The following is a 22,790-nucleotide window of genomic DNA, read 5'->3' as shown; positions in this document are numbered from 1 at the left end:
GGTTCAACCGGTGTAAAAGGTGCACTTTTTACACCGGTTATGACCATAACCAGTGTAAAAAATATTATATTCTACAACGGTTGTGGTAATAACCGGTGTAAAAAGTATTTTATTTTTTTATATTATATTTATTTTATCAATTTTACCCATTCCTGTGCATAGAAATTGCCAAATCAGACAGCTCAATTAATTTATAATTGTTTATCAAGTATTTATCAACTATACAAAGCTATTTAACTATTAAAAAAACTAATAATTGTCTAAATTGTCAAAATTGCCATTCCTGTGCATAAAAATTGCCAAATCAGACAGCTCAATTCATTTACAATTGTTTATCAAGTATTTATCAACTATACAAAACTATTTAACTATTAAGAAAACTAATAATTATCTAAATTGTATCAACTATCAAAATTAAAACATGTCTAAAAGTAGCAAAAAATCTCACAAGTTCTCCACAAAATAGGTTGCCCAACGTATGCGGATGTCTTCAATTTCAGCTTCAGAAAATGCATCCGAATTGTCGAACATCTAAAATTTAATTCATAAAGTAGGCATATTAATCAATTTCAAATAACATAATAAAATAAAATTTTTAAAAATATATATATTTACCTCTTTTGTAAATTCGGTCATGCCTAATGTGATAATATTGAGCATGTGCCTCATGATATATAGACCGCACAAGTTCGTCCTCACCGGTTGTCTATGACTCTATATAAGAACAAATCATAAAAAATTAGTAAGAAATCTTAATGGTTGAATATATTAATAAAGTATAGCATCACCTTTGGCTCAATCCATGTGGGATCCTTGAGTTTATGTCCATGCTTTTGTAAGACTACATTTTGATATGTTCTCATTGCCCTATGATCAAGATTACCAAGTTAGTAAAAATATTCAAAAAAAATTAAATTAAATAGTTTAGTAAAAGTATTCTTACAAGTCTATCGTCTTCTTCATTTCTTTCCCAAGTTTGTAATGGAGGGAGCATAAAAAGACGACAGTGTTGCTCTTCATTGAAAGAACAAATAACTGCCAATGGTCCCTGCTAAATATGATACAAGTTAAAGTAAATTCCTATTAAAAAACTATTAATTATAAATTGATCCTTACGAGTGCACATATGGAGCCATAAAAACGTCCTTTTTGACTTCACATATTCTCTGTTGGAGGTACGCGGCCCTTAACTCTGGAGTATTACCTTTCTCTGTCATGTGATAAGGGCAAAGGAATGCAAACTTATCACCTTTGCCCGATATAATGCACAAATGATGAAGATACCTACAACAATGCAATTATATTAGTTTACTAAACTTGATGATTAAGTTTACTTACAACAATGCAATTATATTAAAGAAAAATATACTTACATCATAAATAATTCAATGTGTGGTGTGGTAAGCTGATTATTTGACAGAAGTCGAACCAAATCTTCCCGTTCAATTGTCACTATCATGTCTTTCTTGCCCACAACCTCCGGATCCATTTCTAAACTCTTGAACTCGAATGATAAATCATACGCCATTAAAATCATTCGCTGATGCGGAGTCAACGAGGGTTGTGGAAGCTTTGGGAGATTCGACGAGGAAAGCTTCTACATAATAAAAAGACAAGAAATAGTTAATAAAAAACATATATTAGGAAGTTGCTACATAATAAAAATTTATGAAATTTCGTACCACAGCTTGAACTAGATTCACAAGTCTCTTGGGCCATAGGATAAAATTGCCAACAGCTTCAACCACAGTCTTCACCTCATCAGTAGGGAATGGAACCAAAGCATCTGGCACTTTTGGATCTGCAACCACCACTCTTACTTAATCATCTTGAATTTGCTTGTGGTGGATGGTTGACCCCAAGCTATAGATGCTACCAAGAGCAACCAAGCGTTTATCAAGATCTTCTAGAAATATCTCACATGGTTCACCAATGTTGTCACCAGAAGGACCCTCTGACACATGCTCAAGAATATTACTCCCTTTTGTACTATGAAATGCAGGAGATGTATGAACTGGTTCAGCAATTGTCTCTTGTCGTGAGCTCATCATGCTCATCATCTCCTCCTTCATTTGCTCTTTCATTTGTAGAAGCCGAGCTTCAAATGAAGCTTCAAACTCATCCTTAGTCTGTTGCCTCACAGTGGATATCAATGTATCAAGCTCTTCTCTAGTCACTACACCTCCTGAATTGGGACATGCAGGTGCTCCAAAGTAGTCCTTAATGCCCACACCATATCCAACGCCCCTCACACGACCCGGATGCTCTGGCTTGCCTGTAGCAACTATTAAGATATCATTTCTGCCCTCTGAAATGAAGCTTCCTTAGGCTTGTTGCTCCTTAAGAGTATCCTATAATATAAAAATAAGAATATTAATTAATAATATATACAATTGTATAGAAATTTAAAGGGACAAGGAATAATAATTTTACTTACAATCCTCTCGGCAATCTCCTGTGCTGTCTCACTTGTATAGCCTCCTTTCTTGTACTGATGTCCATATCTCCATTTCTCCTCTCGAGAGACAGGTGATGGTGGAGAAAGGAGTATGGAAGGATCAGACTTGGCTTCTTCTTCTCTCTTCTTCTGTTTCTCTGCCATCAGTATATCATCAGCTCTAGCATAACCTCCACGAGATAAGGTGTGGGGGCATTGATTCTGCCGAGCAATTTCTCGTCCTTTAGCTCGTTTTTCCTGTTAATAAATTGAATTTTAGTTTTATAATTAAAGTAAATCTAAATAAAACTTAAATAAATTAAAATTTAACAAACCATAGCCTTTTCAGAAGTCCGAATCCTGACAAATTCTTCCCAAGTATCTTCATCAAGGAACTGGTATGTATCAAGAGGATTGGGACGAGCCTGACCCTCTGGCACCTCGATAAAGATATATCTTCTAGCAAGATCAGTCTTAAAATTTCTCCAACGTGTTCCACAGTAAGAAATCAATTTGTGTCGACAATCTTGATTAGATGGAACATCGTATGTGAGCTACAATGAAGACATAAGATAATAATCAATAATTGCCCAATAATATATAACTATAAAAAAATTTTAATTTTTAATTACTTACCTGAATACTTTCCCAAATCTGTTCCTTCACACGTTCTGGCACATCAAGCCAGTCCTCAAATACAATAGGAGGCTTGGTACGTGAGAGGAGGCCAAGAAAACTAACAAACTTAGCTTTATGTGGCCCTATCGGATTCCATCTCCGGTCAAATTGAATTGGTAACCTACGCCCAGCACTCCTACTTAATGTCAGATCTCTTAATCGTGTGCCACGTCTCCCCCTCCTCACAGACTGGCTCTGACTCGGCTCCTCACTAGGGGTGCCCTGACTTAGCTCCCCACTAGGAGCAACATCACCAATTGATTGGCTCTGAGTGTCATCATCTTGATTCTCCATATTCCTATTAATTCAAATAAATGAAATTAATTAAAAAAATAATCAAAGATAAGATAATTAAGAAAAACAATCCCACAACATAAATTTAATTGAACTAAATTAACATACTTTAATTTCAAAACTAAACTCATATAGGGATATTCTCCCATATCCCTTCATGGTGATCACTTCTTATGGCATGTTCATCATCTACTTCATCTACCACATCCAAAATTGGTAGCCCACTTGAGAAGTTAGGAGTTTCAGAAATATCAAAATTTGATTCATGATCGTCATTACTATCAATCATCCTTTTTCCTTTAAGTGCTATTGACCAATTTTTATTTGCTGGATCCGTGACATAGAAAACTTGTTTAGCTTGGTCTGCCATAATAAATGGCTCATCTCCAAAAGTTAGTTTTTTAAGATCAACCATTGTAAATCCAAACTTATCATCACGAATACTATTGACGTCAACCCACTTGCATTTGAAAACAGGAACTCTAAATTTTGTATAATCAACCTCCCAAATCTCTTCAATAACCCCAAAGTAAGTCCTGAATGCTAGTTTAGGTTTCATATCTTTTGAACTAGAAAAGTGTACGGCTTCAGCCATTATCATAACTCCACTATTTTGCACCGTACTCTTTCATCCAAAGACTTTGTATAAAAGGAATACCCATTAATATCATAGGCACTCCAACATATAACATCAAAGTTAGGACCTCCAGCCAACCATTTAACTGTTTCAGAAACACCACTTTCATTCAAAATTTTCTGCTTGAACCAATTCACAAAAGTCCTATTATGCTCTTTCAACAACTTTTGTTCTGTCATTCTCATTCGATAATTTTTTGCCTTTAAAAGTTCTTTATGAGAAGATATGTAATCTTTAACTTCATCAATATTATTCAAGATATACAAATGTGCTTCTTGTAATTCATCATGATTCATGCTCTTCACTGATACTCCACGTGTGCCTTGACCATATTGCCTTTTCTCATGACAAGATTTAGGAAGTCCAATTGATTCTGTACTTGACAAGTAATCAGAACAAAACTCCATAGCTTCTTCAACAACATATTTCTCAACTATTGATGCTTTGGGTCGAAATGGATTTCTGACATACCCTTTCAGTATTTTCATGTATCTCTCAACTGGGTACATCCATCGCAAATAAATAGGGCCACACAATTTTACCTCTCTTACTAGATGCACTATTAAGTGAACCATAATGTCAAAAAATGTAGGAAGAAAGTGCATCTCAAGTTGGCACAAGATAGTACAAGCTTCTTGTTCTAACTCTTCCAGTTTACGGGGATCAATAACTTTACTGCATATAGCATTGAAAAAGAAACAAAGTCTGGTTATTGTAAGTCTTAAATCTTCTTTTAATATGCCTCGAATAGCCAAAGGTAATAGTTGTTGCATCAAGACATGGCAATCATGAGATTTTAAGCCTACCAGTTTCAACTCTTTCACAGATACAAGCTTCATAATATTTGAAGAATACCCCGAAGGAACTTTGATTCCATGTAAACACTCACAAAAACTTGTTTTCTCAGATTTGCACAATGTATGAGAGGCTGGGGGGCAATAAGTTCGTTTACCTCTGGTCTTGGGTGTAAGTCTTCCCGTATTCCCATTTCTTTCAAATCCAATCTTGCATTCACACCATCCTTAGTCTTACCTGGTATGTTCAGAAACGTTCCAATAATACTATCACAAACGTTTTTTTTCCACATGCATAACATCAATACAATGCCTTACTTCAAGATTGCGCCAATATGGGAGGTCAAAAAAGATAGACCTTTTTTTCCATATGCTTTTTGCACCAATATTCTTTTCAGTCTTACCGAAGACAATATTAATGTTTTTCACACGTTCATATACTTGATCCCCAGTCAAAGCATCCGGAGCATCATTGTGTTCTTGGTGACCATGAAAAGCTTTCTTCAATCTACGATATGGGTGATCTCGTCTAAGAAACCTCCGATGGCCAAGGTAGACTGTCTTCTTCCATGTTGAAGTTGATGGTAGTTTGTGCTTTCTTCACAAATTGGACAAGCTTTATGACCTTTCACGCTATAACCAGACAAATTTCCATATGCAGGAAAATCATTTATAGTACAAAAGATCATAGCACGTAATTTAAAATTCTCCTTCTGATTTACATCAAACATTTCCACACCTACTTCCCACAACACTTTCAAATCTTCAATCAGAGGTCTTAGGTAAATATCAATATCATTTCTCGATTGTTTTGGTCCCGAAATCAACATGGATAGCATCATGTACTTTCGTTTCATGCACAACTTAGGTGATAGATTGTAAATCACCAAAAGAACAGGCCATGAACTATGTATACTACTAAGACTACCATAAGGATTCATTCCATCGGTAGAAAGTCCAAGCCTCAAGTTCCTTGGCTCATTGCCAAATTCGGGAAACAATTGATCAATTTTCTTCCATTGAGGAGAATCGACTGGATGTCGAAGTTTTCCATCAAATATCCTCTCATTTGCATGCCACATTAAGTTCTTTGCATCATTAGTATTTGCAAACAAACGCTTGAACCTTGGTATACACATGTGCTCGTTCAAAAGCCTCTTCCCCAACATCACGGATCATGTCCTCTAATCGATCTTCATTCATTTCTACTTCATATCAAGATTATCAACTCCCACACATTGAGATGTGTTACTATAATTTTTCAATCGTTCACCATGCAAAATCCATATTGTATAATTTTTGCAAATCCCATCACAAACTAAGTGCTCTCTTATTTCGGGAACACCTAGTCTCCTCTCATTCTTTTTACACTGGGTGCTTGGATACCCGGTGTAAAAAGTGTTACATAATTCAATATAATTATAAAAATACCACCGCCTTTATTTTTTACACCGTTGCCTTCCAACCGATGTAAAAAGTATCCCATAAATTTTATATTTTGTACTAGTGATTTTCTAATTTTTTATTGTTCACTCGTTAAATTTCACACCTTCAAATTTTTAATTCAAAGTTTTTGGACAAAACATGTAGGAGACAAAACAGCCCAAATAAAAAGATCTCAAATACCTCAGATAAAAAAAAATGATTGGAGAGTGTTGGGATCGTAGGTTGTAATGTTTTAAAAAAGAGGATTGTTCGGCCCTTATTGGTCTATTTGGGTGTTTTCTATTGGAAGACTGGATAGTGCCACCACACTGTGTCCACAGGGAAGCCAAGCTCTATGAAATGGAACAGTTTGTCTCTTATAATAGGTGACTTGTAATAAAATTAATAACCAATCATGTATACCATTATCAGTATTCAGTATAACACTCATAGCAAGTCATATAATTTTTCTAAATATCAGGAGGATATACAAAAATTCACTTTGAAGTTTTAACTATAGATTTGGTTGATACACCGAAGGTAATAAAAGACAAAACTTTTAATACTCACACCAACATTAATACTATACTAGTCATATTATTTAATTACAAGTTGTATAAAGCACATATTTCTTAATATTTTTTTGGTAGCAAATTAAGTCATTCAATGTTCGGAAACTAATGGTTATGACTAACTCTGATCGAGCCAGGTTGGGATTCTTTTAGACTAAAGCTCTACCATTAAATGTTGCTCTATCTCTAAAATTTAAACTTGAAATTTCTGATTAAGTTGGCATAATTAATTTCCTCTCTAGTGGTAGTTGGTACATAATGTTTTTTAATATTCCGCGGAACTTACTTGGCACTGTCCTAATTTAATTTAATATTAATATTAATATGACCAGCCTTGAAATTTAGGCTATAAAGGCCAACCATTGGGACAGAGTGTATACTCTGAGGCCTCCTCATTCACAAAAAGAGTCTATCATTTTCCCATTCCTTCTATGGCTTCTTCTTCTAATCCATTATTCCTCTCTGCCGCTCCTTTTCTGGTTTTTCTTCTTCTTCTTCTTCTCTGAGAACAAAAGCTTCGTTTCTGCAATAAGAGAAGGAGCCACTGAACTTCAACTTCATCATCATCATGATCATCGTGTTTCTCTCTCCTCTCTCCTTCCTTCTTCCTCCTGCAACTCTCCTCCTCAAGGTTCTTCTCTCTCTCTCTCTCTCTCTCTCTCTCTCTCTCTCAATTAATGGCATCTTTTTAATTACGTGCATGGTTGTTGATTTGCTTTCTATAATAATACTCTGCATGCAGTAGTTTTCATATTTCGCAGATTATAATCTTTTAGTTAAAATGATTACTGATATGGTTGAGTTTTAATTTCATATCAAAGTGGCTGGAAAGGTTTGTATAAGTTGCGGAAGTAATCATTTTGATTATTAATTAATATTTATTATGTTGTGGTTACGAAAGCTGGAGTGTTTACCAATCAATGTTTCAAAAGTTTGTGTGAAGGGGGCGACTTATGAATTATAGATTTATAATTAGACATTTACAATCTACACCACACGCGCACTCACGCGCTTTTTTAATAAAAATAATAATCAAGCTTGATAGTAATTTGGTTGTATACATAATATATAAAATGATCTTGAAATTGGGATATATTATTTAAAATAGCTGGCTAGCAGCCTAGCATATATAATGATTAATAAACAACCTTCGACAGCCCGTGACCATTGTCTACTTGTGCAAAAGTCTCCCAGTCAGAGTCCAAAGATGGTCTCAGTCTTGTTCATAGTCACTGGTCCTTCAGGAAGGACTAAAGACCAGATTATTTTTTCGGGTTGGACTGGAAAAGAGACCAGGCATCCGGACCACTTGGTCCAGTATACAGCTTACTTTTTTAATAAAAAAATACATATATTTTCTCATGATTCTTATTTAATTTTAACAAAGCACTGTCGTTTCGTCATCTTATAAATACAGAGGATTAAGTGACATGAAATTTTTTCATTTCCACAAAGTACTGGATATGCGTGGATTTAGTGTGTAGTTATTATTATTCTTTGGCCAGAGAATATTTGTAATTATCTAAATGGTCCATTCAAGTCCTTTTTCCCAAATATTAATTGTATAATATAATAGTGGGTTATGTAGATAGAATATTCACGTATGGTACCCACCACCACATACTATGGATAGACAGATAGAGCAACAAGAGCTATGATTCACATATTCATTTAATTGCCTTACCGATTTAATTTATTTATTAGGAAATGGTTTTTAATAATTATTACCTTTATTATTTGTTTTGGCTTTAATTTTAATATAAACCTGTATTCTTTAATTATATTTTAGTTATTTATTTCTTACTGAAAGTTGAAAGTTTTCTCAATAATATATGCCAGCCTGTTTTTTCTTTTCTTTTGTTTTTGTTTTTTTGTATGGTGTTGACGAAGTTAAAAGCTGATTTGATGGGTCAATTATGATAGATAATTGGCTCAAGAGGCTAATCATAGTATCCCGGAAATTTCCCTTTCCTGCATGCAATTCAAAGATTTTGGGGAAAAAAATGGATTAAGTATTTTCAATCCTTTTCACTTTATTTTCATATTTGTTCTAATAATATGAAAATTAGAAGAAACTAATAATAATGTTTTTCTTACACGATGTTATTCGAATTTTAAGAAAGGTTTTAAGAGGCCAAAAATTACTAAAAAAAAAGGGTTCAATTATTAGATTATTAACAGTTTCAGAATTAATTTAACATGTATTATTGAAAAGTTACTTTAATCATTGAATGAGCTTTGAAAATTGTTGACAACAGCTAGTGTTTGAAAAATTAGGCGATGGTGGGTAGCTTTCTGCACTCTACATTGTGCGCTATCAACCATTGAGAGCCACAAGACAACAAGAGAGAAAAAGATTTTTGTAATTACTTAAAGTTAGCTACTACATAATTACTAATTAATTTCTCTCTTGATATGCCTAACAAATTAAAAGTGCAAATAGAATAATTGGTGCTTAAGTACCTTCAGCCACTTGATTTAGTGCTCATTATTAGCTAATTAATTAACCACAAAAGACTTATTATTAATTTTAAGAAATCAAATTAATGCATTGCTTGTGGACCTAACTGATATTTCGGAACCCCCACCACCTTCAGCTGGTTGGGTCAAGTGTATAATTTGATTAACCTGTGTGCATTACTTTTAATATTTTATCTTTTTAATATAATATGCCTCTTAATGTTTTCTCTCATAATATTCCATCATATTAAATGGGTCCTTATACATAGTGCTACCATACATGCTCATTGCTGTAGAGATTTAGTTTGTCCAAATTTAATTTGGACAGTTCATATTTAAATTGTTAATAAGCAATGAATACTTTTTGAAAAAGTGAGTTATAAAATTATTTTTACTTTATATTTGTCATCTATTAAAATGAATAATCGTTTCAAATTAAAAAATGACAATAATTTAAGATAAATTTTTATAATTTCAGTTTTAATTTGAACAATTCAATTAATGATATCATCATATGCTCATAATTGATAATAATCACGGGACGTGGTTTCATTTCTTACATTTTGTGTTTCATATATATATTATTTGTTATATTTTTTTAAAGCAAACGGGGCTAAGCCCATACAAAACAAGAACCAATTACACCAAACTAGCAGAGAGCTCATAACATTATATTTTATATTTTGTATATCGACATTGATAATTATTGCCATGTAGTCATGAAGAGTAAAGCAAATTGACAAAATATTGTTATTTAATCAAATCTTCTCTAGTTGTATTTCGTTTTCAACCTAACAATTATTGGACAGAATAGAATCCACACAATAGTTTTTTTTTTTTTGGGGTTAATAATCCACACATAGTTACATAGAAGCCATAAGGCACTAAATATTTTGGAACACAACGCACGTACAGGTGTGATCAGGAAAGGATCGTTGCAAGTGATGCACAAGCATGGGCCGTGTTCCAAGCTGAAGCAACACACATCGTCGTCGTCGTCGTCATCGTCACTGAATGCTCCGTTCGCAATTCCACACAGTGAAATCCTCAAGTACGACGTAGCTAGAGTGAGATCAATCCACTCCAAGCTCTCCAAAACACATGACAGCCATGAACTTGAGAGTTCCAAGGGGTTGGGCCAGGATAAACTTCCGGCCAAGTCCGGCACCCTTCTCGGCTCCGGAAACTACTTCGTCACGGTGAGCCTTGGAAGCCCCAAGAGAGACCTCTCTCTGATATTCGACACCGGAAGTGACCTCACCTGGAACCATTATTGGACAGAATAGAATCCACACAATAGTTTTTTTTTTTTTGGGTTAATAATCCACACATAGTTACATAGAAGCCATAAGGCACTAAATATTTTGGAACACAACGCACGTACAGGTGTGATCAGGAAAGGATCGTTGCAAGTGATGCACAAGCATGGGCCGTGTTCCAAGCTGAAGCAACACACATCGTCGTCGTCGTCGTCATCGTCACTGAATGCTCCGTTCGCAATTCCACACAGTGAAATCCTCAAGTACGACGTAGCTAGAGTGAGATCAATCCACTCCAAGCTCTCCAAAACACATGACAGCCATGAACTTGAGAGTTCCAAGGGGTTGGGCCAGGATAAACTTCCGGCCAAGTCCGGCACCCTTCTCGGCTCCGGAAACTACTTCGTCACGGTGAGCCTTGGAAGCCCCAAGAGAGACCTCTCTCTGATATCGACACCGGAAGTGACCTCACCTGGACTCAGTGCGAGCCCTGTGCTCGCTCTTGCTACTCCCAGAAAGAAGCCATCTTCGATCCTTCTCACTCTTCTTCTTACTCCAACGTCTCTTGCTCTTCTTTGCAGTGTTCCCAGCTTCCTCTGCCACAGGTACACTTACATATATATGTGCGTATGTATGTATATTCGTTCTATCTTATTCGTTATATTGAATTATGGATTAACACCATCTGTGCAGGAAATGATCCGGGATGTTCCAAGTCAAGTGGAGCTTGCATCTACGGTATTCAATACGGTGACTCGTCCTTCTCTGTTGGCTACTTCGCCAAGGAAACGCTGACCATATCTCCGAACGACGTAGTTGAGGACTTCCTCTTCGGCTGTGGTCAGAACAACGATGGTCTCTTTGGCAGAGCCGCCGGGCTCCTCGGCCTTGGCCGAAACCCCATCTCCTTCGTTGAGCAAACTGCCCAAAAGTACCACAAGATCTTCTCCTACTGCATCCCCTCCAGAGCTAGCTCCGTCGGCTACCTCGCCTTTGGAGGCGGCGGATACCCCTCCGGCAACGTGAAGTTCACCCCTTTCTCTTCCATCTCACAGGGCTCCTCCTTCTACGGCCTCGACTTCACCGGAATCACCCTCGGAGGAACGAGGCTCCCCATCTCCGCTTCCACTTTCTCCTCCGGCACGATCATCGACTCCGGCACCGTCATCACAAGGCTTCCTCCGGGGGCGTACGGTCCCCTAAGAGACGCGTTCCAGAAGGCGATGTCGAAGTACCCAAAGGCGGATCCGGCATCGATACTGGACACGTGTTACGATCTGAGCAAGTACAAGACTTTTCTCGTTCCGAAAATAATGTTGTCGTTTGGAGGTGGGGTGGACGTGGACTTAGACGCAAGAGGGATTCTATACGTAGTGAGTGAAACGCAGGTGTGTTTGGCGTTTGCTCCGAATCAAGATGCAAGAAGTGTGGCTATTTTTGGAAATGTGCAGCAGAAAACTTTGGAGGTAGTGTATGATGTTGGTGGTCGTAAGGTTGGGTTTAGACCTGGCGGTTGCATCTAATAATTGCTCTATTAAAAAAATAATAATTTAGTATATATTATTATCTAAAAAAATCGATAGATTAATCTAAATTGTAAATAGAGATGTAAGCATAATGAGTAAGGATATGCTTATGTGTCTATTTATACTCAATTTGATCTATTGATTTTTTTAACAAGCAGCTCTTCTTAAAATTGTTTCACATTAAAGTTTAGCTTGGTTAGAGGGAAAAAAAAATCCTTAAGGGGAGCAAAAAAGAGTTTAAATGTATTATATACAGTGTCTGTTTGTAATTCTGGTTACATGCTACTAAGCATAAGTTTACCAAGAAAAAAACTGATTGTTGCCATATACATACTTATATGTCTATATTATGTGAAACAAATGTAAAATGATTCTACATTTTAAAATTCTAATGAATAAAGTAAGACATTTCATCGAATGACGTTGGATTGATTCCCCCATTTGTTTTTTTTTATCACTCTATATGTCCTTTGGGCTTTGGTTACGCAGTTAGGGAGTAGTTCCAAATTACAAGTTGTTAGGCCCAATAGAGCTAGCCTTATCATGGAACACTTGCAAAACTTTATTTGACTCGTGATAAAAGAAGGGTCGGGATCACATACAATGGATTTTGTGCAGTGAGTGAAAAGCGAGAGGATCTGACCATTCCTTTTATCTAATAGTTGGAGAAAGTGAAGTGCATAAAAAAGTCTTGTGTTTTTTCTACAATAAAAAATTACTTCACAATTTAAATCCTAAAAAAGTTACTTCATAGTGGATGAAAAGCGTGGATTCTATTTAATTAATTTTTTTATTTATTAAAAAAATTAGTTCACTATTTAAAAAATAGGTTTTAAAGGGTATTAAAAAGTTTGTGTGCTTTGCCGAAGATAAAGGTTTTTTTTTTTTTAACCAGCAAAATATTTCATAGGCAGAGCAAACGGAATTACAATTACTTGAAAGAGTTCAGAAAACGAAAAACCAGTACAAACACTACCTAAGCAATAAAACATAAACAACTATATAGTTTAAATCTTCTAAAAGTTAAAAAAAAAACGTACTATATAGTTTCTAAAAGTTTTATAATTTTTTTATTATGCTATTTTCTTTAAAGAATGGTAAAAAAAATAATACAAAACTCGATGGTTTCAAAACTTTAGGATACGGGAATGTTTCCTATTTTATATAAAAACTAATAATTAAAGAGAAAAATAAAATTGACAAGGAAAAGGCACTGCAAAAGATATTATAACTTTCCCAATTTTATTATGATTAATCTAGCAGTTGAACTCAAAAATGAAATTCTTGTATGATTAATTTGATCTTGACTATAATTTAAACTATGAACATTTGAATTGATATCTTGATTGGTTCAATAACTAGTATAATTTTCAGTATCTTAATTTGAATTGAAAATCTTATACAGCTTGATCCATCTAAACCCAAAGTACTGCATTTTTAAATTTCGTGATAAAAAGGTTAATTAGAGTATATCTGAAAATTCATTACCGGTAAAAGGGAAAAGAAAATGTGAAGCACGAAGGAATAGGAACTAACCCATCCATTAGCTGAAATTGATGATTAAAAAGAGGAAGTTAATTAAGATAGTGGGACAAGTTGTTTTGGTTTTTCCAAATTACTCGCAAAATCATAGGAAGACTCACGTGCGTGGGCCATTATATATAGAAAATTTAGATAGTGGGAGAAACAGGTACTCGTGGAATTTAGATCCACTAATAAGTGTCATATTCAACACTCTTAAGTATCTTATACTCTTTTATCTTAAATTATAAAATATTTTTTAAAAATATAATATTTTAAAATATAAAACACTTTGATAAAAATAAAATTTTATTAATGATACTTTTTTGATATTATTTTTCTCATATATTCTTTTTCTTCAATATTTTTTCATCAATGGGTATTAAATAAAAGGTATTTTTAAAAATTTATATTTTTATCTTAAAAAAATAAGATTATAAAGTGTATTTAATGAGTTTTATTGGTATATAAAATTTTATTTAAAAATATCTTATAATTTAAAATAGAAAAAATATTACATGATAATAAACGTTAGATATATCAAAACTATAAATGATCTTATCATATAATACTCAAAAATTATAAAGTCTCAAGTGTAGGAGGAGAAGATATAGGTGAGGAATGCTTCTAATTAATTTTCAAGTATTAATAGACTTAAATCACTCAGTGAATTATTCATCATGTTACAATTTCCCATTATACTTGTGAACATGTAGGAAGGCTCCCAAGTGGAGCACTATAATCTGGACTATGCTAGCTAGGTCAGATTTCATGACTATAAATACCCTCGTAGCATTAGCAATAAGTTTTTTATTTACAAAATTTAAATTTAGACTTTATATATGTTCAAGAAAAACAAGCTAAGTATCAATAACTACTTGAATGAGTCATTACGTATTAAAAACTATCCTATAGATAAGATTTAATCTGAGGAGCTATAAAATGAAGATTATATATAAATATTATGTTTAAAGACCTCAATCCTAACTTTTCCACAAAAAAAAAAAATAAAGATTAAACTTCTTTTGCCTTCTAATATTATTAATTTAAGAAGTATCTAACCAAATGATTTAAACTATTTTAGTAGAGTATTGTCTTTTATTATACTTGATATGAGAAATCTAACAAGCAATATCTAAATATGGTCCAGTCATATAGTTATGCATATAAAAAAATATTGCAGACCAAAAAAAAAAAAGAGTTAGAGCTGAGTGTGTTTCGATAAGTGGAAAGATGATCATTATATATAGTGGCTTTATTGACATTGTTAATTATATCATAGATTTGAAAGAATTTGGAGTTACTAAAATAAATTAAATCTCATAAACTCGTATTAGGATATATAATCGATGGTTAATTACTATTGATAATTTAATTAAAATACAATCAACACTCGATGTAAGTCTTTATTTTCAAACACCCCTCTATATATGCACAAATATCTAATACATCAACATCAATAAAAATTTAAAATTTATATTAAGATATACGATTGAACACTACAATTTTAAACTTAATTTATGCAATCCACATGAGACTCAACTAATTTGATATTAATATTATTAAGACCAGCCGCGAAATTTGTCCTATAAAAGCCTGCAATCCCGACTGAGATTGTATCCTGTGTGGTGTGGCCTCCTGAATCACAGAAAAAGAAACTAACCATCTTTTAGTTTCTTTCTTTCTATGGCTTCTTCTTCTTCTTTTTCTTCTTCTTCTAATCCTGTGCTCTTTTCTTCTCTTTCTCTGGTTTACTTCTTCTTCTTCTTCGTCTTCTCGTCCTCCATTTCTAAGAACAAAAGCTTGGTTTCGGCAACACGAGAAGAAGACACTGAGCTTCAACGTACTCATCATCGCGTTCCTCTCAGCTCTCTCATCCCTTCTTCCTCTTGCACCTTTCCTCCTCAAGGTTGTTTCTATCTTCCATATCTCTCTGTGATCATCATATGAATTTTTAACTAATTGATATCATTTTAGAATTTTATAATTTAATTACATGCTTGGTGTTTGATTTTAATAGTTACGACACTCTGCATGAGTTCTCACAATTTATAATCTCGCGGCGAAGTGCTAACTGATCTGGGTCTCAGAGTCTTCACTTCACAATTTTTTTTGGCCATACACAGAATTGTTATTTATTGTTATGAAATGGTTTAACTTATATTTTCTTAAAAAAAAAAATAGTCCAACCAACGTGTGTGTGTTCTTTCTTTCTAGAACTCACAAACAGTACTTTCTGGTCATTCATTAAGATAATAAATTAATCAAACTGATACGAACAAGGTATCAGTGGCATATCATTAGAAACGAGATAAGTATAGTCAGAGATTGACTTTCAATGACGTAATAATATTAAAAAATAAAAACTGAAATTAAACTTCAAAAAAATTGAAGATTGAGAATAATTTCGGGGGGGGGGGGAAATAATAGAGTTTTTCAAGTTATCATACACCAGGAACAGGTTCAAAGAGGAATGGACACATGGAAGTGGTACACAAGCATGGACCATGTTCAAAGCTGAAGAAACCTTCATCATCATCATCTTCTTCATTCATCATACCACACAGTGAGATCTTGAAGCAGGACGAAGCCAGAGTGAGGGCAATCCAATCCAAGCTTTCAAAGACATTACAGATCCACCAAGAAGAGACCGGTTCAAACAATAAGGGGCTGGACCGGGTGCAGCTGCCGGCCAAGTCTGGCATCCCTCTCGGTACCGGAAACTACTTCGTCACGGTGGGGCTGGGTACCCCCAAGAGAGATCTGTCTATCGTCTTCGACACAGGCAGTGACATCACTTGGACTCAATGTAAGCCCTGTGCTGGCTCTTGCTATGCCCAGAAGGAACCCATCTTCGATCCTTCTCAATCTTCTTCTTACTCCAATGTCTCTTGCTCTTCTTCTCAGTGTTCCCAGCTAGTCTCTGCAACAGGTATACTTATTATCATCATCATCACATCTTCATTTCTCTCTTATTCCGTTCATACATATACCTACTCTCTTATGCATGTCTCCAGGAGTTAGGCCGGCATGTTCTGCTTCAACGAGAGCTTGCATATATGGTGTTCAATACGGCGACAGATCCTTCTCCACTGGCTACTTCGCCAAGGAAAAACTGACCTTATCTTCCACCAATGTCGTTGACGACTTTCTCTTCGGCTGCGGCCAGAACAACCAAGGTCTCTTCCGCGGCGTCGCAGGATTGCTCGGCCTCGGTCGGAATTCCCTCTCTTTCGTAGGACAAACCGCCGAAAAGTACGGGAAAATTTTCTCCTACTGCCTCCCCTCTACGCCAAGCACCGTCGGTTACATCGCCTTCGGCGCCAGATTCTCCTCCCGCAACGTCAAATTCACTCCGCTGTCCTCCATCTCCAAGGGCTCCTCCTTGTACGGCCTTGACTTCATCGGAATATCCGTGGCCCGCGTCGATCTCCAAATCTCGGCTTCCGTGTTCTCCTCCGGCACGATCATCGACTCCGGCACCGTCATCACCAGGCTCCCTACGGCAGCGTACGGTCCCCTGAGAGACGAGTTCCGGAGACAGATGTCGAGGTACCCGAAAGCGGATCCGCTCGGGTTACTGGATACGTGCTACAATCTGAGAGGGTTGAAAGTTGTCTACATTCCGACGATATCGTTGTCGTTCGGAGGTGGGGTGATCGTGAAGTTGGACGTGACAGGGTCTGTGTTTATAGCGAGCGAAGAACAGGTGTGTCTGGGTTTTGCTGCGAATGAAGATAAAGGTGACATAACTATTATTGGCAATACACAGCAGAAAACACTGGAGGTAGTGTACGATGCTGCTGGCGAAAGGATTGGGTTTAGACCCCGTGGCTGTAAATAATGAATTTGATCTTGAAATAAAATTAATAGATTCAAGCAGATTATGAATAGATATATAAGCAACGGCAAGGATATATGCTTGTATGTCTATTTATAGTCAATTTGGTCTATTTTAGTGTGGTCGGGGAAAATCTGTATGGGAAGATAAAAAGGAAGTTAATAATAAGGATGTTATATGTGGAAATATGGATAAAGAGGTCCTAAAAGTTTTCTAGGTTATTTTATAAATAAAGAAATAGACACGTCTCAAGGGTTTTTGTGCACCGAATAACGTCGTGTTAGGTGTGTGGCCTTGACTTGTCCTCAAAGGCTCAAACTCGATCATAATTATTTAAGGCCTTTAAGCTTGGGCCATTAATCATGTAAAGATGGACACAGAGACATGTTTGCTTCAAGTGGGTCCGTGCAACATGGGCTAAGTTGGAGTCCAATTAGGTTTCGTCATGCCATGCCTTTTTTTTTAAGAAAAAAAACACACAAGACTACGGTAAAGCATGCAAGAAAACCAAGAGTCCAAGACAAAATCATGTCAGTGAGCAAATATTCCAACACATTAAAAGGTGACTTGTCAAAATTAGCACTGAGTTGTGGGCAAGCCAGCCCAATGCATTTTTGTTTTCTCTTGTCTAAAACTTGAATGGCTGAAACTGACCACCCAGTGATTTATAATAAAGTCTCAAATTAATCTTCTTAATAGTACCATTAAGAGGCCTTTGTCAGGTACTTTAATAAGATGTGTTTTTTGTAATAGTATTTTGGCCCTCACTGCACCTTATTCTTGTACTCAACTTTGCACAATTTCCTATTGTGAACAAACCCATATGATCCATGGGAATTGATATGATTATAAGATAGCAAGTTTAGAAAGTGGTTCAAATTGACTTGGTTTTTTCCACTGTTCTGGTAAATGCACATATAGGAAGCTCTTGAGTGGAGCATCCAATATATATGGATTGGATGGAAATGGGAAATTTCATTAGTGGGACAAATTGTACATTATTATATTTAGGACTCTAGGATAATTGTTGTAAACTGTTCCATGTTCTTGCATCTAATTACTGGAAATGAAAAAATTTAAGTTCCCATACGTAATCAACGACCAAAGTGCAAATGTTCACTGATTTTTTCTTGAGTATAAAAACTTAAGTTAAGATTAATAAGCCAGTTTTTGTTAAAGGAAATTTTATTCTGTTGGTATCTCCATGAAACAGCACATGCTTGTATTTGACAGATTTCCTGTCCTGAAGGTGCATTATTGTTGAATCGTGCAGTAGGGATTTTAATGAAGTTTTATGTATGATAATGACAGAAAGCTATGCTATTTTATTGATCAATGCTTCTACCTTGTTAATTTCTTCAGCTGAAGGTGGGACTTCATGGCAACAAAAGATAATACAAAGGATTAGTTTAATGGACTGAAATTAATTTCTTCGGCATGAACAGTTATTAATACCGAATTGTACCTGTCCGTGAGATTTCTATGGCATGATAAGCAGAGACAACTCCCTCGAAAGGTTCATCTTCAATAAACTGTGACGAGATTCTTTGCCTGGAGGGAGGCTTGTATTTGAACACCCTGGATGAAAGGTTGAAGATAATGAGGATAAAAACTTGAGCAGTGTATAATGAGATGAAACATTAGACATAACCTGTATATTAGATTTTACAAATAGAATAGATTAATACCTTCTCATCAACCAGCAGAAAATTGATGTTCCATGCGAACTGAATGGAGCACCGTTAAGGGACAAAAATAATCCCTAATTGAGTTTAGGGACATTTGTGATATTTTGTGTATACTTCAATGACAAAATTGACCTTTAACTCTAAATTAAAAGCCAACCACATCCGGACTTGGAGTGTACGATCTGTATCGTGGCCTCTTGAATCATTCTCTCCTTATGGCTTCTTCTTTTTCTAATCCCAACTTCCTCTTGGCTTGTTTCTTGAGCTTGCTCTTCTTTCCTGATTAGAATAGAAGCTTTGTTATAGCAATCAGAGAAGAAGCTTCTGACTACGAGTCTCACCATTATCATGGTCGCGTCCCTCTCAGCTCTCTCTTTCCTTCTTCCTCAAATTTCAGCTCTCCTCAGGGTTTGTTTCCTCAACAATTTTGAATTCTAAATTAATTGTCATCTTTTTATTTATTATGATTGATTAATAATAATAATAATAATAATATCATTATCATTATCATTATCATTATTATTCAGCAATGAGTCTAGCTTCACAATTTTGCATACTGTGTTAAAATGACTTGCATGTATAAAAAAAAACGATTTTTGGTATGTGTATATTTATATATAGTGCGCTAGTATTCCTTCATCGTCACGAGTCTTAACGATTTCTCCACAATAGTCATTTTAAATATTAAATCTCATGCATGCATGTTGATCTTTTTCACGATTTCATCGGGATAGAACTACATGCATATTGTTTCAAGTGACACGGACGATGAATGAACAGGTGGAACCATGAAAGTGGTACATAACCATGGGTCATGTTCAAAGCTGAAGAAACCTTCAACATCTTCTCCATTCATCACACCACATAGCGAGATCTTGAAGTAGGACGAAGCGAGGGTGAGGGCAATCAATGCCATGCATTCCCAAACAAAGAATCGTCGCCAAGAATTAGAGATTTCAAAGAAAAAATACTATGTTATGGTATAGTGGTAGGAATGAGGAGCCACTGCCTGTGAAGGGAGGAGAGGAGAGACGGGTAAGAGCAGATAAAGGATACTATATTTTAACTTAAAATTTCAAGACTCAAGTTATAATCTTTTCTTTTTATTATATATTAGTTATTCAGCCTAACTTTATTTGATGTGAGACTCTCCATATCGTCTTATGTCCAAGACAAACTAACACTTTGCAAGATAGAGCTGCTTGGAATTAGACATAGGCAGTGACATTTACATGGACTCAGTGTCAGCCCTGTAGTCCTTCAGCTAGAAGGATCCCATCTTCAATCCTAAACTATCACCTTCCTTCTCTCATGTTCCCTGCAATTCTTCCCTGTGTTCTCAGCTCTCCTCCGCATGTTATGCACGGATGGGAGCTTGCTTATGCCATATTGAATACGCCAGCGAATCTTCCATCACTGGCTCCTTTGGCAAGGAAACCTAGCCTTGTCTCCCAATGACGAATTTCAAGACTTCCTCATCGACTGTGGCCATAAAAACTAAGGTCGCTTTGAGGGCACTGCCGCACTGCTCGGCCTCAGCTGCGGCCCGGAGTCCATCGTCCAACAAACCGCCCACAAGTACCGAAAATTTTTTTGCTATTGCCTCCCGTCCACTCCCGGTGCTGTCGGCCACCTCAACTTGGGCGGGGCATCTTCTTACAGCAACATCAAATACATTCCGTAACATTCCATCTCCAAGCACCCCACCCTTTACGGCGTCGACCTCGTTGGAATCACCATCGATGGCATCAGAGTCTCGATCTCCGCCTTCGGTGACACGCTCATAGACTCTGGCATCGTCATCTCACGGATCCCTTGGGCGGCGTACAGTCACCTGAGAGATGCATTTAGGAGAGTCATGTCGGCGAGGAGGTACTCGGTGACGCAGCCGGTTAATACTGGACACATGTTATAGTCTAAGCACGTATAAGACTTTTCTCGTTCCAAAGTTAACGTTGTCGTTTGAAGGTGGGGTATATGTGGAGTTAGACGCAGGAGGGATTCTATATGTTGTGAGTGAAACGCTAGTGCGTTTGGCCTTCGCTCCGAATCAAGATGCAAGAAGTGTGGCTATTTTTGGAAATGTGCGGCAGAAAACTTTGGAGGTAGTGTATGATGTTGGTGGCTGCATGTAATAATTGCTCTATTAAAAGAATACTTAATAGATATTTTTATCTAAGAAAATTGATAGATTAACCTAAATTGTAAATAGAGATGTAAGCACAATGAATAAGGATATGCTCATATGTCTATTTATACTCAATTTGATCTATTGATTTTTTTACAAGCAGGTCTTCTTAAAATTGTTTCACATTAAAGTTTAGTTTGGTTGGGGGGGAGTCTTTAAGGGGAGCAAAAAGAGTTTAAACGTATTATATATAATGTCTGTTTGTAATTCGGTTTATATGCTACTAAACATATGCGTACAAAAAAAAAAAATGATTGTTGCCATATACATACATACTTATATGTTTATATAAACTTTTGTAGATATAACTCATATTATTAAACCAAGCAAACAGTCCAACATTTTGCATTATGACCATTTTATTATATTCTTCAATGAATGATAAATTCCTCATAAATTTTTAAATTTTAATAATAAATTCTTTGCATGTCAATAATAAATCTCTTCTATATTAACGTGAAATGACCATATTCCCAAATTTTTAAAAATTTGGTTCATATTTTTTGGGATAAGATTTTTTTAGACCAATGAACCAATTTATCCATATTTATATTATGTGAAACAAATGTAAAATGATTCTACATTTTAAGACTCTCATGAATAAAGTAAGACCTTTCATGGAATGACGTTGGATTCCACCATTTTTTTTAATCACTCTGCTTGTTTTTTTAATAAAACTATATATGACCATTTGAAATTATTTTTATTTTATTGTTCTGAAACTGGTGTTTTGTAGAACATGTTTTGAGAACAAAAAAAATAATAAAAATAAGTTTTTTCTCATTCTCTCTTATTTTTCAGAACAATAATCACAGAATGCTTAAAAGTTGTTTTTATTTTTTTGTTCTTCAGAATAATATTTTATTTTTTTATTCTCTAAAATACTTTTTAAAAACACGTTGCTAAACGAATTTTTTTATTTCTTTGTTTTGAATAACAGAAAACTGTTCCTAAAACAGGTTTCCGAACAGGCCCTATATCTCTCTTATTAGACTAGACTGTTATATGTCCGTTGGGATTTAGTTACAGGGTGGTTACAAGTTACAACTTACAATTCAGTTGTAGAGTTGGCCTTATCATGTTAAACTTGCACAGCTTTTAGTAATTGCGTCGAGATAAAAGAAATATAGTATATATTGTACCAAAAGAAACGTAATATAAATCTCAAATAGCTCAACTGATAAGAGGTTATATTAGTTTAATTAGTAGTCTCAAGTTTTAGGTATTATAATATTTCCTATCTTATTAGGATTAATTTGGAGGTTGAACCGGAAAAAAATATGTGTATTGACGGGTTCAATAAAATAAATCATAATTTGATTATAATTTAAACTATTAACATTTGAACTAATTCCTTGATTTGTTCAATGACTAGTAAAATTTTCAATATTTTGATTTGAATTGAAAATCTTAGAAAATTAAATTTAATTAGGATCATTTTATTTGTATACTTGTTTTTTAATCCAATAT

At 35.3% G+C, this 22,790-nt stretch overlaps 2 protein-coding genes across 3 annotated transcripts; both read left to right on the top strand.

The window, feature by feature from the left end:
* The first annotated feature begins 7,233 nt into the window (after positions 1-7,233).
* On the top strand, positions 7,234-12,500 carry LOC129318599 (aspartyl protease family protein At5g10770-like). Its single transcript, XM_054963451.1, has 3 exons — positions 7,234-7,468; positions 10,213-10,558; positions 11,029-12,500. The coding sequence occupies exons 2-3, from the start codon at positions 10,242-10,244 to the stop codon at positions 12,077-12,079; spliced, it is 1,368 nt and encodes a 455-aa protein (XP_054819426.1). The 5' UTR covers positions 7,234-7,468; positions 10,213-10,241; the 3' UTR covers positions 12,080-12,500.
* A 2,737-nt stretch (positions 12,501-15,237) lies between these two features.
* Positions 15,238-17,632, top strand: LOC129317186 (aspartyl protease family protein At5g10770-like). 2 transcript variants are annotated; one of them, XM_054961554.1, is made up of 3 exons: positions 15,238-15,512; positions 16,065-16,535; positions 16,621-17,632. In XM_054961554.1, exons 1-3 carry the CDS (start codon positions 15,290-15,292, stop codon positions 17,445-17,447), a joined length of 1,521 nt encoding a protein of 506 aa, XP_054817529.1. In that variant the 5' UTR covers positions 15,238-15,289; the 3' UTR covers positions 17,448-17,632. The 2 variants fall into 2 exon arrangements, with proteins under 2 accessions (XP_054817529.1, XP_054817528.1); XM_054961553.1 differs by having other exon boundaries at positions 16,059-16,535.
* Positions 17,633-22,790: the final 5,158 nt, after the last annotated feature.

The sequence above is a fragment of the Prosopis cineraria genome, unplaced genomic scaffold (assembly GCF_029017545.1).
Source record: "Prosopis cineraria cultivar Desert tree isolate PC_DT_omini unplaced genomic scaffold, ASM2901754v1 PC8, whole genome shotgun sequence".
NCBI lineage: Eukaryota > Viridiplantae > Streptophyta > Magnoliopsida > Fabales > Fabaceae > Prosopis > Prosopis cineraria.
The sequence above is the reverse complement of the archived record's forward strand: the minus strand, read 5'-3'. Positions and strand labels throughout refer to the sequence as shown.

Bases quoted from the DNA above. Each gene is read 5' to 3' on its own strand.
- LOC129318599 (XM_054963451.1), top strand. From the start codon at position 10,242: ATGCACAAGCATGGGCCGTGTTCCAAGCTGAAGCAACACACATCGTCG. The intron at 10,559-11,028 runs CTGGAACCATTA...AAGTGACCTCAC, and splicing joins GACACCGGAAGTGACCTCAC to CTGGACTCAGTGCGAGCCCT.
- LOC129317186 (XM_054961553.1), top strand. From the start codon at position 15,290: ATGGCTTCTTCTTCTTCTTTTTCTTCTTCTTCTAATCCTGTGCTCTTT. The intron at 15,513-16,058 runs GTTGTTTCTATC...ATCATACACCAG, and splicing joins TTGCACCTTTCCTCCTCAAG to GAACAGGTTCAAAGAGGAAT. The intron at 16,536-16,620 runs GTATACTTATTA...GCATGTCTCCAG, and splicing joins CCAGCTAGTCTCTGCAACAG to GAGTTAGGCCGGCATGTTCT.